This window comes from Bufo gargarizans, chromosome 5 (assembly GCF_014858855.1).
Source record: "Bufo gargarizans isolate SCDJY-AF-19 chromosome 5, ASM1485885v1, whole genome shotgun sequence".
Classification (NCBI taxonomy): Eukaryota; Metazoa; Chordata; class Amphibia; order Anura; family Bufonidae; genus Bufo; species Bufo gargarizans.
Genome location: NC_058084.1, coordinates 104,647,497 through 104,665,652, shown reverse-complemented (window position 1 = coordinate 104,665,652; position 18,156 = coordinate 104,647,497). Strand labels below are relative to the sequence as shown.

Genomic DNA, 18,156 nt, shown 5'->3' with positions numbered 1-18,156 from the left:
AAGAACTGTTTCAGTTCAGCAATATTCTTGGGATGTCTGGTGTGAATCGCTTTCTTGAGGTCATGCCACAGCATCTCAATCGGGTTGAGGTCAGGACTCTGACTGGGCCACTCCAGAAGGCGTATTTTCTTCTGTTTAAGCCATTCTGTTGTTGATTTACTTCTATGCATTGGGTCGTTGTCCTGTTGCAACATCCATCTTCTGTTGAGCTTCAGCTGGTGGACAGATGGCCTTAAGTTCTCCTGCAAAATGTCTTGATAATTTGTGCAGAAATCCATATCATTCCAAAGGGTTCACGTACTTTTTCTTTCAACTGTAGGTTGGATGTCTAGATGTATTCATTATATTAGTGATTCCTTCCGTTTGTCACACGAGTCTTTCATCTTGTCTATAGTTTCTTGTAAGACGATCTCATGTATATGATGTTTTTAAATTTAAGGGAAGACTACGTCTTGAGAGGAACCAAGAGTACAATCAGTTCCTCAGGATGAAGGAAGATGAGCATGATGAGAGGCTGCAGAAAGCAGCTCTGGAGGAAGAAGAATATGAAGAATATGCTCAGGTAGTCCAGAAATAAAAATTAAAATAATCACTTTAATTTGTAGATTCCATAGAACCTTGCCATGCATTTTTATGGGATGCACAGGAGCTCACGCTTGTTATGATGGTGTTATGTTCTTAGGCACATTTTGTTACACATAGGAGAAGTACAGGGTGGGCCATTTATATGGATACACCTTAATAAAATGGAAATGGTTGGTGATATTAACTTCCTGTTTGTGGCACATTAGTATATGTGAGGGGGGAAACTTTTCAAGATGGGTGGTGACCATGGCGGCCATTTTGAATCCAACTTTTGTTTTTTCAATAGGAAGAGGGTCATGTGACACATCAAACGTATTGGGGATTTCACAAGAAAAACAATGGTGTGCTTGGTTTTAACGTAACTTTGTTTCATGAGTTATTTGCAAGTTTCTGACCACTTATAAAATGTGTTCAATGTGCTGCCCATTGTGCTGGATTGTCAATGCAACCTCTTCTCCAACTCTTCACACACTGATAGCAACACCGCAGGAGAAATGCTAGCACATGCTTCCAGTATCCGTAGTTTCAGGTGCTGCACATCTCGTATCTTCACAGCATAGACAATTGCCTTCAGATGACCCCAAAGATAAAAGTCTAAGGGGGTCAGATCGGCCACTGGATATGCAAAATTGCTACATGATGTGTTTCCCTCTTTATGCACTGAAGCTGGCACGTTCCCTGAGTTTTTCCAGCAAGATGGTGCACCACCACATTATGGGTGTCAGGTCCGAGCATTCCTAGATGAACAGTTTCCTGGAAAGTTGATTGGTCGTCGTGGGCCAATTGAATGGCCCCCAAGGTCTCCCGATCTGACCCCCTTAGACTTTTATCTTTGGGGTCATCTGAAGGCAATTGTCTATGCTGTGAAGATACGAGATGTGCAGCACCTGAAACTACGGATACTGGAAGCCTGTGCTAGCATTTCTCCTGCGGTGTTGCTATTAGGCCTCATGCACACGACCAATGTGTGCATCCGCGGCCGTTGTTCCGTTTTCCGTTTTTTTCCGCGCACCCATTGACTTTCAATGGGTCAGTGGAAAAATCGGAAAGTGCACCGTTTGGCATCCGCGTCTGTGATCCGCGTTTCCAGGCCGTGAAAAAAATATGACCTGTCCTATTTTTTTCACTGACCCATTCAAGTCAATGGGTCCGTGAAAAATCACGGATGCACACAAGATTGTCATCCGCGTCCGTGATCCGTGTCCGTTTTTTCCTATCATTTCAAAGGCAAACTTGACTTAGATTTTTTTTTCATTTTTCATGTCCGTGGATCCTCCAAAAATCAAGGAAGACCCACGGAAGAAAAAACGGACACGGATCACGGACCTACGGACCCTGTTTTTGTGGACCTTAAAAAAAAAACGGTCGTCCGCATGAGGCCTTAGTGTGTGAAGAGTAGGAGAAGAGGGTTGCATTGACAATCCAACACAATGGGCAGCACATTGAACACATTTTATAATTGGTCAGAAACTTGTAAATAGCTCATGAAAGAATAAAGTTATGTTAAAACCAAGCACACCATTGTTTTTCTTGTAAAATTCCCAATAAGTTTGATGTGTCACATGACCCTCTTCCTATTGAAAAAAACAAAAGTTGGATTCAAAATGGCCGCCATGGTCACCACCCATCTTGAAAAGTTTCCCCCCTCACATATACTAATGTGCGACAAACAGGAAGTTTATATCACCAACCATTCCCATCTTATTAAGGTGTATCCATATAAATGGCCCACCCTGTATAATATTTACTGACTGCTCATTTGGTGGCAAACTTCAAGTTTTGTATGAGTATACATTTGCATACTATATATTTGGATGCAGATGGAAATCGATCCGGCATGCATTAAATAAAATTCTTTGTTTTATTAATCACATGAGTAGACTTACAGCATGGGAGTTAGGGACGAGGCGTTGAGGCAGATCTGCCTGCAGGAATTTTTGCCAAAAATCTGAAGTGGATTCAAAAGGAATTAAAAGTATAAAGGAAAGATTTACATTAGTTTCACACTGATATTAGACATCTCCGGGAGAGATGTCTGGATCCGGACTGTCGGACGCTACCTGACACCCGCCAGCCCCATTGACTATAATGGGGACCGGTGGAGATCCGGACACAACTGCGACCGGATCTCCGCAGTTCTTCATTAAAGTGAGTGGGGGTGGACGGTGATGCAGTAGCTTCCGGCAATGTCGGAATGCAGAGAAATCCAGCAGGCTGTTCTCTGCCGGAACAGCCTGCCGAATCTAAAAGCGCTAGTGTGAAATTAGCCTTATACTTCTCTTTCCTGGTTGATCCACTTCTTGCTTTGGCTGAAAATCCTGCAGGCAGATCTGCCTTAACACCTCGTCCAAAAAACATTGTGTGGCCGTGCCCTTCACCTAATCTTACATAAGCACCCAATTAAAAACAGCTGAAACATGTCAGTAAATGCTCCAATTAGAGCAGCAAAATCGCATCAATGTGAATTACCATATACACATATTCTACTGCATATGTCAGGCTGGAATATTTGTGACATACATAAGATTAATAATACTGCATGTGACGAGCAAAACTAAAAATAGTTTGAAGTGCAGTAAAAATCTAAGCGGAAGCGTCCACTCTGTAACAGGAGAGATATTTATTTCTTTGTTGGAACAAGTGAGGGATCCCTGATGTGCATACAATCAGTTTTGCCGGGTGAACTGGCTATTTTCTATTTGGACTTTACTAGATTTGGATGTATCTGAAAAAAAACTTTACATGACCCCATTAAAAAACCTGTTTCCCAAACTGGTGCCAGCTGTATTACTTTTTTTTGTATTATATGTTCTTCTGTTTGGCAATGTACATCTGACATAAATCATAATGTGTAAATGACAGTGGTGATCGGATCCCTGGTAATCAGTAAAATTGCTATGAAAAATCAATAAAACCTCCCACTCATATTTTACTGACATACAGCATTAAAGGGCTTCTGTCCAGTCAGTTTACTATGTAAAGAGCAGCCATAGCTCCGTTTTTCTCTGGCCATGAAAATAAAATTGAAATGTTTTCCCTTACATGTTACAGAGTAATAAAACTCAGAACAGAATAAAACCTCAACAGTACCCGTCGGTGCCAATATCCAGTCGAGACCAAGCCCTTCCCAAGAAGGATGCTTACAGTTCCATGGAAGTTTATGAGCGGCTCCTCAAAGACCGACGGTCTGAAGCTGAGAGGACTGGGAGAAGAGACAATCAAACTGAAACGGAGGATCCTTTTATCAGAAGGCCAAATGTTGGTAACGACATGATGGATCATCCTCGATACATTTCAAGAGATCGGGACGCAGAAAGAAGACCCCTCAGACTTAATTTAAATGGCGAGGTTGATGACAATTATTCCAGTAGATTAAAATATGACAGAGAAGTACAAGACAGAAGACCCATAAGAAATAACCCACGTCCTGAAAGGTATTTGGCCTGATGCTAAGTGCATTACCAAAGTGTTTGAGTAGATGAAGGTGAAATATGTCCTATGCTCATGTTAAAGGGGTGTCGCTGTAATGTACAATAGGGTTGCAAAGTAAGGCAAACCTGGTGACCTATAAATCAATGTAATCCAACTTTTCCTAAAGCTTTGTGCACATTGGGGGAGATTTATCAAACCGGTGTAAATTAGAACAGGCTTAGCTGCCCATAGAAAAAAAACAAAGATAAAAACATCCTGCATGATATGATAGATAAATGTGCGGATGTCCCTGGCCATATTCATGAAAAAAAAATTACAGAAAAAAGATGATAATGCACTTAATGAATAGATGCAAGCATTATATATGGACCAAGCCCTCACTCTGATGTAATAAAATCTGAGGCACTTAGCCAATATATTTAGATTTCTGTGATTTTTCTGTTTATGTAGTATATGCTTGAGGGAGTGGCACCTTCAAGTGTGAATGCGCTCCTATTTTATCTTGGGAGTAGCATTCCTCTGCACTTTTATCCTTCCTGTCTAATAGACCGCCTTGGTGGTACATATAGGTGTGCTTGCTCCTCCTCTCATTGGTTGCTTGATGCACATGGAGGCGACTAGGAGCAGCACACCATATGTGCGGCGTCTGCGCTCCTGAACATAGAAGCCCAACGGCTTAGGTAGGTTTAGCGTAGGACCGCCTGACCTGAGACCACCCTGGCGTTTGGTAGGAGGGCACAGATGTGTTTTGATCAAAATATATTGGCTAAGTGTCTCAGATTTTGTTACATCAGAGTGAGGGCTTGGTCCAAATATAATGCTTGCATCTATTCTATTAAGTGCATTATTATCTTTTTTTTTCTGTAATTTTTTTTTTTAGTTGCCCATAGCAACAAATCAGATTCCACTTTAGATTTTTCACAGCTCCTTTGGAAAATGAAAGGTGGAATCTGGTTGCTACGGGCAACTAAGCCATTTCTACTTTACACCAGTTGGATAAATCTCCCCCATTGTGTCTGACCCTTTCAACGGCTCGACCATTTCCTGACGTATAAGGGCTCTTTCACACTTGTGTTTTGGCATTCCGGTTTTGAGATCCAGCAGAGGATCTGAAAACCGGGCCAAAACGGTTCAGTTTTCTCCCCATTCATTGTCAGTGGGGACAAAACTGATCAGGATGCATTCCATTCTGTTTTGTTGTGTTTTTTGACTGAAGACACAACCGCTGCATGCTGCAGTTCTGTGTCCAGTCTGTAAAACGGAGCAAACCAGATCAGGCAGAAAAATTGATGCAAGTCAGTGATGCCGGATCGTTTTTGTTTTTTTTTAGTTTTTTTTTTATCGGATCTGAAAAAAATGGATCTGTCACCATTGACTTACAATTATTTTAGTGCCAGATCTGGTTTGTTACGTTTTGATGTAGCACAACCGCATCCTAACAAAATGGATACATCCGGATGTGTTAACATCAAATGGAACAGTTTTGGTCCGGTTTTGAGATCCTCTGCATACTCTCAATCTTGCATTGACATAAGTATTCAGACCATTTGCTCAGGACTTAGTTGAAGCACCTTTGGCAGCCTCCAGTCTTCTTGGGTATGACACTACAAGGTTTGCACATCTGGATTTAGGGATATTCTGCAATTCTTCTCTGTCGATCCTGTGTAGCTCTGTCAGGCTGGATGGGGACTGCCATTTTCAGGTCTCTCCAGACATGTTTGATTGTGATCATTTCAAGGCTCTGGCTGGGCCATTCAAGGGCATTGATAGAGTTGTCCCTATGTCGCTCTTGTCTTGGCTGTGAGCTTAGGGTCATTGTCTTGATGAAAGGTGAGCTTTCGGTCCAGTCTGAGGTGCAGAGCACTCTGTATCAGGTTTTCATTAAGAATATGCATAATCTGCTCGGCACCCCAGATAGATTGATCGGTGCTCAGTGGTAAGAGTAATCCATAATAAATCAAAAAATCATGGCACACTCTTAGATGTAAACAGTGGGGGTCTATTACTAACAGATGCTAACGGATGCATGCCATTTTTGGCGTATATCTGGCGCAGATTGCGCCACAATCTGCGACTTTTCCCCGCTCACGCTAGATCCAAAAAAGGGTCTGGGCCGGCAAGTCTGTCTCATTTATAATTTTCTACGCCTGATTTAGGCCTAGAAAATGGTTTAAATGTAAGACAGCAAGGAAGCTGGCTTACATTTAGACAGGCGGTGGACACGCCGATGCCTCTACATAAAATGGGCTCATCCACCACTTGTGCAAAGGGGTATTAAGACCGGCATCTAAAATGCTGGTCTTAATAAATGACCCCTACTTTATTAAAGGTGCTCCAAAATTTCAATGAAAAATGGCCAACATTAGTGTTTCTGACCCATATATTGGACCTTGTTCATGGCTGAGCAGAGAATTTGCTGACTGAAAAAATGTTGAGATTCAAAATTCAATGACGTTGTTGTGGAAAACCACTCGGAAAACGCATTCTTCAGGAAGAATAAGGTTTATTGCGGCTAGCCGGGAGCATTAACAGCTTCAATCGCACAAAGGCAAATGCTCAAAGGGGGGGAGAGGCCCACACTCATCTTATACACATAACCATCCTAAACTTCACATACTTGTCTTATCCTCATTGGATTGGTTAAACTCTCTCTACAACCCCATTGGACATCTCCATGCATGGACAATGCGTGCTTGCTTCATGTTCTTCTTGGCCAACATCTGTTATTCATTACCAATGCTTGCTTCATCCTGTCTAATCTACAGCCCCTCACCCAAGTGAGTCCCCCCACCTTATTAATGTGTACACACACATAAGATTTGGGAATGTATTGTATGGTATAATCAGGCGGCATTATACTATATATTTTTCATTTTCTCCTTTATTCCCCCTTTGTTGGTTTTCCCAAAACACACACAAGGATACTGACATTTTATACTACACACACAATGTCTCTGGCTTTCTGCAATTCAATATATGATGTTCTCCTCGTCCAATGAACAAAGTTCATACTCCGAATCTTTGACTTCCTCTGTAGCAACAGGTGCGTAGGTGAGCATCATGGTGGCTTTCAAGAACAGTCTTTTACAACACGAAAACAACAATAGGCCTACAAGACACAATAACAGTACTGGAGCACATGCAAGCATGACGGTCTTCAGTAATGGCAAGAACCCAGACGGAAGATTCAGAGACCACCCTGAGAACCAGTCACCTGTAACTGCAGCTTCATCAATCATTTGCTTATTCAAGGAATGGAGGTGCTCGATTTCCCTAACAAGAGTCCCATTTTGCTCATCATCATTCGCTGGCATGAAAGTACAGCAAGAGTCTCCACTAACTGCAGAAACTCCTCCTTGAGAAGCGAGAATCATGTTGAGAGCATATCGGTTTTGTACCGCTGTGAATCTCAGACCTCTGAGCTCCTCCTTAATGGCATCCAAGGCCTCATCTGTAATATTTATAAACGTTAATGGCTTGTACCTATTTTTCTGGATCCATTTTGCATTTGCTGCTGCTTTTTTCTCCAGGAGTCAACCAACTTGCAAAAAACATTACAGCTTTTGAAAAGATTTTAAAATCACCTGGAACCTCTGGAGCAAAATATGGATTTCTCGCCCAGTTTCCTTGGGGGACACAGAAGACCTTGGGTATAGCTCATCTCCCTAGGAGGCGTGACACTAAGAAAAAACTGTTAAGCCCCTCCTCCACAGCTATACCCTCAGCCTGGAGAGAAAGGCTGCCAGTTTTTGCTTAGTGTCCAAGGAGGCAAGACACTCCCTGCTCTGCAGGGCTGTTTTTCTCCTTGTTTAAATTTTGATTTTTACTTTTTTTCTTTTCTTTTTTGTTCCAGACAATCAGGGACAACAGAGTCGCACTAGACCTCTCTGTTTCTCCCGGGGTCGAGCTGCGCCAGTGCCGGTCATCCGCACTGCTGCCTCCCCCACAGAAGGCAAGGTGGACCAGGGCAGCCCAGCTCCCCTGCATCCCGCCAGCGCAAGGGTCGCCCGCACGCCAAGCCCCTCTTCCAGCGTCCTGCCACTACGGTGCCAGTAGCTGAAGGGGCGACCCTGCTGGAACGGACCGAGGGTGAAGACGGCTATGGTGAGAGAGTGGCTTCTCCAGCCCTACGACCCCCTCCCCCCACCCCGGTCTCCTGCGTGACTGACCCCCATGATGGTAGCCTATCAAGCAGAGTGGCTATTGGGTGGCCCTGCTGGACCTAGGCTGGTCCCTGGGGTGTCGCAAGGCGGCAATCTGCTACAGCACTCACCCATTCCTCCATAGATCATAAGCTGGCTGCAGGATGGAGGTCCGCGCAAAGAGGGGGCGCTTGCCGGTGCGCTGCTCAGGGCGCCGCAAAAAATTTAGTCCACGCTTCGCGGCCCGCTGGGCCGCACCATCCGGTGCTCCTTCCCGGGCACCTGACTCTTCCTGGCCCCGGGGTGGGCTCCCGCGGCCGGCGTTACATGTGCGAGCTATGCTCCAACTAGGCCCGGCCGACCATCGGTCCGGTCGGCCGGACGCCGCAAATTTCGGCCCAGGCATCGCGCCTGCTGGGCCGCACCTCACGCTCCTCTCGGGTCCCTGATTCTTCCGGCCGCGGGGTGGGCACCCGCGGCCGGCATTGGCTAGAGCTGTGCTCCAACAGGCCCCGGCCGGCCGTCGGTGCATTCCGGCCGGCCGGGCGCTGCATAGTTTGTTTAGGCTTCGCGGCCTGCTGGCCGCAATTCCGGCGCTCGGGGTGGGCACCCGCGACCGGTATGGGGGCTCCGGCGGCCGGTATGTGGGCACCCGCGGCTGGCTTAGGCCCGGCCGGTACTTTAAATGCTTGCGGCTCCGGTCGTCCGGGCGCCGCTAAAATTTAGGCCCCGGCTTCACGGCCTACTAGGCCGCAAATTCAGGCCTCTGTGGGGGGGGGGGCGGGAACTCTCCAGGCGCGAATTCTTCCCGCCTGGAGGTTCCCCCGCCCCCAAGAGTTCGCAGCGCGCCCCCCAGCCCAGGTGCCTGTTAACCCTTTGGGTACTGGCCGGCTCCTGATGGGCCTGTACGGCCTGTGCCCCTGTATGGTGGCCCCCCTTTCTGCCTCAGGGAGGTTGTAATATTAATAAAAATAAATTAAATAAATAATGATAATTAAAAAAAAATAAAAAAAAAATAAAAAAAAAATAAAAAAATGAAAAAATTATTATAATTTTGTTTTAAATAACTGGGCTTGTGGGCTGCGCAGGATGCGGCAGCCTCATCATTCGGTATGCTGTCTGTAGGCATGCCCCCCTCTCTTAGGCGGTGTGTCGCGCTCCCCGGCTGCGGCGCTGGCCAGGGCATGTTCCCCCTCCCAGGCGTTTTCTTGCCCTCTCCCGGGATACGGCACTGGCCAAGTGCATGCAAAATTTCTGCCCAGAATTCGTCACCCAGTTCTGGTGGCTGCAGGTGCATGGCCCTCCTTCCTAGGCGGAATACTGCACTCTCTCTGGCTGCAGCCTGGCCGTGTGCATGACCCCCCTTTTCTAGGCGGACTGCTGCACTCTCACCAGCTGCGGTGCTGGCCATGTGCACGACCCCCTTCCACAGGCGGGACGTTGCACTCACTGGATTCGCTGCCGGCCATGTGCATGAACCCCTTCATAGGCGGAATACTGCACTCTCACCGGTTACGGTGCTGGCCATGTGCATGAACCCCTTCCATAGGAGGTATACTGCACTCTCCCCGGATACGGTGCCGGCCATGTGCACGTTCCCCTTCCTAGGCGGAACACTGGACTCTCACTGGATTCGCTGCCGGCCATGTGCATGAACCCTTCCATAGGCGGAATACTGCACTCTCACTGGATACGGTGCCGGCCATGTGCGTGTACCCCTCCCATGGGAGGTACACTGCACTCTCCACGGATACGGTGCCGGCCATGTGCACGTTCCCCTTCCATAGGCGGAACACTGAACCTCACTGGATCTGTTGCCGGCCATATGCATGACCCCCCCCCCCCCCCCTTCCGTGGGCGGTGTGCCGCACTCTCACTGGTTTCGCTGCTGGCCTTGGACATGTCTCCTTTCCTCGGGCGACATACGTACACTCTCACTGACTGTGTTTGTTCTCTCGCCAGTGCGTTGCTGGCCATGTGCATGGCCCCATCCATGGCGGGGTGCTCGCACGCTCACTGGATGCGTTGATGGCCATGTGCATGACCCCCATTTCTGGGCGGAATACTGCACTCGCTGGGTGCGTTGCCGCCCTCTACCTTGGGTGGAATGCTTGCACTCCCATTGGAAGCTGTGCTGGTTATGTGTATGGCCACCCCTTATTCCATGGGCGGCATTTTGCACGCTCACGCGATCCACAGCTGTCCGTGTTTATGCGGTGCTGGACTGGTACACGTCCCCCTTCATTGGCGGAGTGGTGCACTCTCACGAAATTCGGTGTTGGGTGGATTTTTGCACAATCACTGAATGATAGAATAACCCTGTGCATGCCCCCTTTCCCTAAGTGTACCTTCCTGCGTTCTGCTGGACATGTGCGGCCATAGGCATGGCCCCCTTCTGGGCGGAATATGGTATGTCCTACTTTTCCGACGTAGGTACTGGCCTTGGTATCCCCCCTTTTTGGTGCGGGCTTCTGCACTCTTGCCGACTGCAGTGTTGGCCAGGTACATTCCCCCCTTTTTCTGGGCGGACTGCTTGCGTTCCATTGCATGCCGTGCTGGTCTTGTGCATGACTGCCTTTCAGGTTGCACTTTGCACTTCCGTTAGTACGGTTGGACTCTGGCTGACTCTTCGCTGAGTGACTATTTTTTTGCAGTGAGCGGACTTTCTTGTGCGCTCTGTCCGTTGTTTGGGCCGGGTGTGCCTTCTCCTCCCATGGGTGGGTTGGCCTTCTCACTGCTTACGGGGCTACTCGTACGTATGCCTCCCGTTCTCCTGCGACATACTTTTTTTCTCTTGAGATACGATGCTTGCAGCAAGCCTTGCGCTATTTCTCTAAAGAGCTCGTTCTGTCCACCTGTGTGAGCCTAAGGTGGTGTTCAACAAACAGCGAATGACTGCCAAATGTGTTCAAAGGTATATACCTTATGTATAAGTAGACGAGCTCTACTTGTTCGCTACTGCACCGAGCTGGGTGGTACTCATTCCTTTCGTTGGCCCTTCCGCCCGGGGTGTGTTCGTGGTCCCTAGATACGTACCCATTCGTCCTCCCGCGGCATTGTTTCCCTGCGTTAGTGGTCACATGGTCGAGAGTGCTGCACCTTCATCTGCCAAGCGCACATGTAACAGAGCTGCGTCCCTCGAATTCTGCGTTTTCTCTGGCGGGACTACGGTTCCCTCGCCTACTACCATTTCCTCCTCTTCAGATGCGGTGTGGTATGAGTCCTTCCGGCTGGCGCCCTCTGCGCTTCAGTCTGATCTGTTACCAGGTTCGGGCCACTCTTCTCGGGAAGGTCACCCAACTTCTCTTGGGTGCTCGCGTACCCAGGTCCGGAGGACCTCCATCTTGGGTTCTTCAGGGTATTCGCCTACTGCGAGGCGGTGAACCGGGCGTCTCGGTGTAGCGGGGTTCTGCTCTCGAGCTGTCCTATGGCTTCCTTGTTGCCCACCCCTCCTTTCGGTTGGAGGGTGTTATGCCGGCCTCTGTCTCGACTGTCTTTTCTCGCCGGCTCTGTTTGGCTCCCGCTCGGTACAGATCACTCCGATGTGGCTTCTGTCCCGGCCACGCTTCAGAGGCTGTTCCTTCACTGCCCTCCCCTCTGGGGAGAGCATGGTTGTTCATGTGGATGGTTCCGGTGTTCCTTTTGGCCTCGTACTGTCTCCCTTGTTCACACTGGCTGTACTAGCTGTGTGCCTATTTACCGGGTCTGCCGCGTTTTGTCCTCCAGCTGGGTGCAGATTGCGTTTTTTCCATTCTCGGCAATGGTTCTGCTATGGACTTACCTTCTCGGTAACTTGGGAGGACTACCATTCGGTCAGGATTGCCCTTGGATCTCCCACACCGGGACTGTAGAACGTCTTCGGTTCTGCCCGTGTTACTGGTCTGCGCCTGATCTCGTTGGGTTTTCGCCCGCTTGCCCAGGCGACTCTAGCGGACTCGTTAGTGTTCGCTCCTGGCCGTGTTTCGTCCAGGATCTGTTGTAGGACTTAGGGTTGTTACCTGGGGTTCTATGGGAAGCTGGGCGTTTTCCCCTCTCTGCCTTTCTTTCTCCATGGTTCTGTCTTTCTCCAGTCCAGCCTGGACCTGGGAATGGGACCCTGTTGCTTCGTGTCGGCGCTGTCCCTCCTCTTTCAGCGTTCCACGGCCCTCTGGGTCTGTCAAGACCTTCTTCCATGGAGCGGCTCTTGGGTTCCTTTTTGTACTGCCCTCCGGTACCGCCCTGGGATCTACATACTGGGTTCTTGGCGCTCCTATCTTTCCTTTGGAGCCGTTACAGTAGTTTTCTCTACTCCTTCTGTCCTGTGCGGTTGTGTTTCCGTAGCCATCGGGTCTCTGACGGGTGCCTGAGTGGCGGTCCTTCTCGTTCCGAGCCTTCTGTCTTTCCCTAGGACAGGGCTGTTCTCCATCCCGTCTCTTCCTTCCTTCTGAAGGTGGTGTTTGTCTTTCAGTTCCGCGAGGCATTCGTCCTCCCCTTCCCGCCCCCGGGAACGGACACTTCACCGTTTGGACGTTGTTTGGGCCTTGCGTTTTTACTTGGAGATCTCCGGCTCTTGTCGACGTTTGGTCTCTTGTGTTTCTAGGAGGTCCGTGCAAGGGTTGCGGCCTCCAGGGTGGCTTTCCTCCGCTTTCTCAGAGTGGCTATTGCTGTGGTTACCGCACCAGGGGCAGGGTTCTGCTTTTGGTGTCACTGTTCATTTTCCAGAGCGGTTGGTGTCCCCTGGGCCGGAGGCATTGGGCTTCGGCCATGCATTTGTGCAAGGCGGTCACTGGTCTTCCTTGCACACCTTACCGTGTTCTACAGGGTGCATACTCGGGCTTCAGCGGATGCTGTCTTGGGCTGCCTGGTCTGCAGGCGGCGGTTTCTTGATGCCTTCGGGTGCTTCGCCTTGGTGCTGTAGTCCCTCCCCTCTTGGACTGCTATTGAACGTCCCAAGGTCTTCTGTGTCCCCCAAGGAAACTGGGCGAGAAAATGAGATTTTTGTATAACTTACCAGTAAAATCTCTTTCTCGCTCTTTCCTTGGGGGACACAGCACCCACCCATTCTTTGTTTTTTCTCTACACGAGTTTCCGAGTTTGTTTTACCCGTTGGGTAGTTGGCTTGTTGGTTCCACTTCTTGGGCTTTGCCTTTTCTCACTACTTGGACACGCAACTGGCAGCCTTTCTCTCCAGGCTGAGGGTATAGCTGTGGAGGAGGGGCTTAACAGTTTTTTCTTAGTGTCACGCCTCCTAGGGAGATGAGCTATACCCAAGGTCTTCTGTGTCCCCCAAGGAAAGAGCGAGAAAGAGATTTTACTGGTAAGTTATACAAAAATCTCGTTTTCTCTTGATTCGCACACGCTCACCTGGAACCCACACCTGCTTAGGGATTACCAACAAGGGGTGGATTAATTTAACCATTGAGCACACACCTGACCAGTCTCCAGGGAGCCTGGTATATGCCAGACTACCACATTGCCAATATACATCCATCAGTACAGCAGTCCCTTGACTCAAATATCTCTCATATTTGACCAACTTGCATCGTCTGTTTGTTCCCAACCTTTGCCCGTTCCCATCATTAGAATAACATACATTAAATTCCCTCTTTTCTGTGACTTTCAGACCTTTCTCTTCTGGATCTTCACTCCATGTTAACGAGGTTACCAAATCTCTCCATACTTTATTACACCGATCAGTATTGTTTACCAAGCGGAAGTTGGAAGTGAAGTTCCAAAGAGTCTGGCCTGCACAACCACAATACTTCTATAAAACCTACTAATATTCCTAATCTATATGCAGCTAAACCTGAAATTATATGTTATATAGACATCATTATAAATCAGTAACACTAATAAGCCTAACACCCACTTATTCACATTGTACAGTATAAAATTCCAGCAATATGGTGTCATCAGCTCCTCCTCAGTAACAGGGATAGAAAACATAACACTGGAATCATTTGAACAATTTGTACATATCAAACAATCAAATTGATAATTTTTACAGTAGCCATATGACGATTAATAAATGTATTGTCCTAAATGTCCTCATAAGTCCAATAAGCAGCACAATACAGAGACTGAAGACTCTCCTTGTGTTTCCCTTTAGTTACAGATGTATTCGTAATGGTTGGTGTGTCTCCAGGTGGTTTCTCCTTCAAACGCTTCACTAATTTTGAAGTGATCAAAATCAGTAATTGAAAGTTTTCTTTATGTCTCTTAACACATGCCCAATCATCAATGCTCACAGGGTTTGTGGAAAGGTAAAGCCCCTGAATTCCCATCTGGAAGGGAATCACACACCTAGTTATCTACAGCAATCAGTTGGTTTTGTAGGACTCCCATACAGATGTCACACTAGCAGCTTGTCTCCACTGCTTCTCTTCAAAACAACTATAAATTCTAGACTGTATTACAGATCTCCACAAACTTGTCCAAGATCACAACCTGTCTCCTGATTACTAGTACATCCTGTATCTTGTACAAAGTATAGCCCAATTCCCCACTTTGGTGTCTCTGATCCTCATGGGTCAGAAGTCACATACCATATCAATAAGTAGTAAAATAAAAAATACAGTATCTGGGCCTGTTGGAGATAATACTGTATAGTCCTCTCCTAGATAATATAGCCCAAGAATATCTCATACGGTGACAAGAAGATTTTCTTCTGAGGCACGATCCTTCCTGAATACAGAACTATGGAGTGACATTATTTCCCTTTGCCTTGATCTTTCAATAACATGTCATTATTCTATCTCTCCACCATACCCAATGTTCTTCTATGAAATTAATTCCCTTATTACCCTCCATCCTCTCTGGAACCCCATATCTATATACTACCTCAGCCAGTATCTTCGTAGCTGTTGCCTTTGCTACAGGCCAGGTTTTTTAATATCCTGGAAAGAGATCAATACAGACAAGGACATATTCACACTGTTCTACCTTTGGTAATTGTATGTAGTCAATACGCAGTCTCTAAAATGGGTAAGATGACCTGAGCATATGCCTCCCTGGAAGTCCCATAGTTCTCCCATAATTATTATAGCAAACCTCATTCAACCTTGAACTAACCTGGTGGCAACCAGGAGCCATCCACCACTGAACCCAATCACATATTCCCTCTCTTGATTTGCCCATGATCTAAATCCATCCTCATTGGGTAGAATGCTCTCTGAAAGGTAGAGTTTACACCCCTCCAGAGTTCATTCTCACTCATCACAGCCTGTATCGGACTCACATTTTAGAAGTCTACTGGCCCTAAACCAGCCTGTATCACAGACCCCCACTTACAGTAGGCTTTAGGTAATAGTATAGCCTTTAGCTCCTCAGGTAGCATCAGGGCATCAAACACCTTTCACACATTCAACATTCATTATTGATGGGCTTACCCATGGATCCAACAAAATCTCTGCTCCTCCAGATTACACTATAATAATGGATGATGCCAAAGGCATACCTAAAATCTATATAATCTATATTAATGTTAGCAGTCTTACCCTGAGCCATCTTACAAATCTCAGCGAGTGCCTTCAGCTCAGTCTCCTGCACTGACATTGCTGGAGAGAGTGGTTCTTACTTGACAACATCAGTTTGGGTAGAGGCAGTATATCCTGTCCAAGATGATCCATCTTTGAATAACCTGAAACCAGTCTGGATTATTAATTACAGTAGATATTTCTATCCCAATTTTAGATTTGGACAGCAGTGACGCGAACCTGACTGTTACCCTTTACTCATAAATATTAAATATTCTATTAATAAACGTTACTCTTCCTGAGAATGGCAAAAAAAATAAAAAAATGTCTTCACCTGAACTAACCCCCCTACTTACTGGACTATGGTGGCCACTGGAAAAAAACTGTGTGGACAGACTTTAGCAAAGCAAGGTGTCTGCTTACCTGTAATTTGCTTTGCTGAGATTTTGATGATGGTCACACTGCCAGCACGTAGGGTTAGAGTATCTGTGATCATGTCGGGGTCACCAAGAAATGTTGTGGAAAACCACTCAGAAAGCGCATTCTTCAGGAAGAATAAGGTTTATTGCGGCTAGCCGGGAGCATTAACAGCTTCAATCGCACAAAGGAAAATGCTCAAAGGGGGAAAGGCCCACACTCATCTTATACACATAACCATCCTAAACTTAATAAACTTGTCTTATCCTCCATTAGATAGGTTAAACTCTACAACCCCATTGGACATCTCCATGCATGGACAATGCGTGCTTGCTTCATGTTCTTCTTGGCCAACATCTGTTATTCATTACCAATGCTTGCTTCATCCTGTCTAGTCTATGGCCCCAAGTGAGTGCCCCCACCTTATGAAATGTATACACACACACACATAAGATTTGGGAATGTATTGTCTGGTATAATCAGGCGGCATTATACTATATATTTTTCATTTTCTCCTTCAACGTCTTAAAGCGTCTATGGCCACTCGGCCATAAGGACCAGATTTTTGGAGTGCTGCAGTTATAGTTGACCTTCTGGAAGTTTCTCCCTTCTGCGCACAGGATCTTTTGGAGCTCAGTCAGCATGACCATTGAGTTCTTGGTCACCTCTCTTACCAAGGCCGTTTTGCCACAATTACTCATGGCTTTGTTTTTGCTCTGATAGGAATGTTCAGCTGTAATATATAGACAGGGTGTGTCTTTCCAAATCATGTCCAATCAACTGAATTTAACACAGTGGACTCCAGGGTGTAGAAACATCTTGAGATAATCAAAAGAAATGGAAGGCCCCCAGAGCTATATTTCAAGTCGCATAGCAAAGGCCCTGAATACTGGTCCATAAGAAAGTTTAGTTTTAAATTTTTAATACATTTCCATAATTTTATAAAATTCAGTTTTTTATTTGGCATTGTATAGATTGATTTGGGAACCTTGATTTTTTTATTTTTAGCACAGGGCCACAACATAACAAAATGTAAAAAAAAAAAGTGAAAGGGTCTGAAGACTTTCCGAATGCACTGTACAATTCATAACGAGGATCAGTGAGCCACCAAGCACCAGTGTGATTATTACATGGCCTAGTTGGATTGTCAACTGCTGGAAATAAACGGTGACGTTTCCCGTTAAATGACTACAAGCGGCAAAATTATTAAGAATTGACAAATAAGGCTACTTTCACACTGGCGCTTTGGTTTCCGTTTGTGAGATCCGTTTCAGGGCTCTCACAAGCGGTCCAAAACTGATCAGTTTTGCCCTAATGCCTTCTGAATGGATAAGGATCCGCTCAGAGTACATCAGTTTGCCTCCATTCCGCTCTGGAAGGCAATGGGGATGGCACAATAGAAAACTGATCCGTCTCCCTTTGACTTTCAATGGTGTTCAAGACTGATTCATTTTGGCAATGTAAGGCCTCTTTCACACTTGCGTTGTCCGGATCCGGCGTGTACTCCACTTGCCGGAATTACACGCCGGATCCGGAATAACGCAAGTGTACTGAAAGCATTTGAAGACGGATCAGTCTTCAAAATGCTTTCAGTGTTACTATGGCACCCAGGACGCTATTAAAGTCCTGGTTGCCATAGTAGGAGCGGGGGAGCGGTATACTTACAGTCCGCGCGGCTCCCGGGGCGCTCCAGAGTGACGTCAGAGCGCCCCATGCGCATGGATGATGTGCCATGCGATCACGTGATCCATGCGCTTGGGGCGCCCTTACGTCACTCTGGAGCGCCCCGGGAGCTGCACGGATGGTAAGTATGCTGCTCCCCCGCTTCCCGCTACACTTTACCATGGCTGCCAGGACTTTAGCGTCCCGGCAGCCATGGTAACCACTCTAAAAAAAGCTAAACGCCGGATCCGGCAATGCGCCGAAACGACGTTTAGCTTAAGGCTGGATCCGGATCAATGCCTTTCAATGGGCATTAATTCCGGATCCGGCCTTGCGGCAAGTCTTCAGGATTTTTGGCCAGAGCAAAAAGTGCAGCATGCTGCGGTATTTTCTCCGGCCAAAAAACGTTCCGTTCCGGAACTGAAGACATCCTGATGCATCCTGAACGGATTTCACTCCATTCA

General features: G+C 46.9%; 1 protein-coding gene across 3 annotated transcripts in view; it reads left to right on the top strand.

Annotated features, from left to right (window-relative positions):
* CSPP1 (centrosome and spindle pole associated protein 1) overlaps positions 1-18,156 on the top strand; it is a 102,623-nt gene that overhangs the window by 29,390 nt on the left and 55,077 nt on the right. For all 3 annotated transcript variants that reach the window (XM_044293030.1, XM_044293029.1, XM_044293028.1), the window contains 2 exons: positions 440-562; positions 3,637-4,019. In XM_044293030.1, coding sequence (XP_044148965.1) covers positions 440-562; positions 3,637-4,019 — 506 coding nt within the window. The remainder of the gene's footprint in view (positions 1-439; positions 563-3,636; positions 4,020-18,156) is intronic.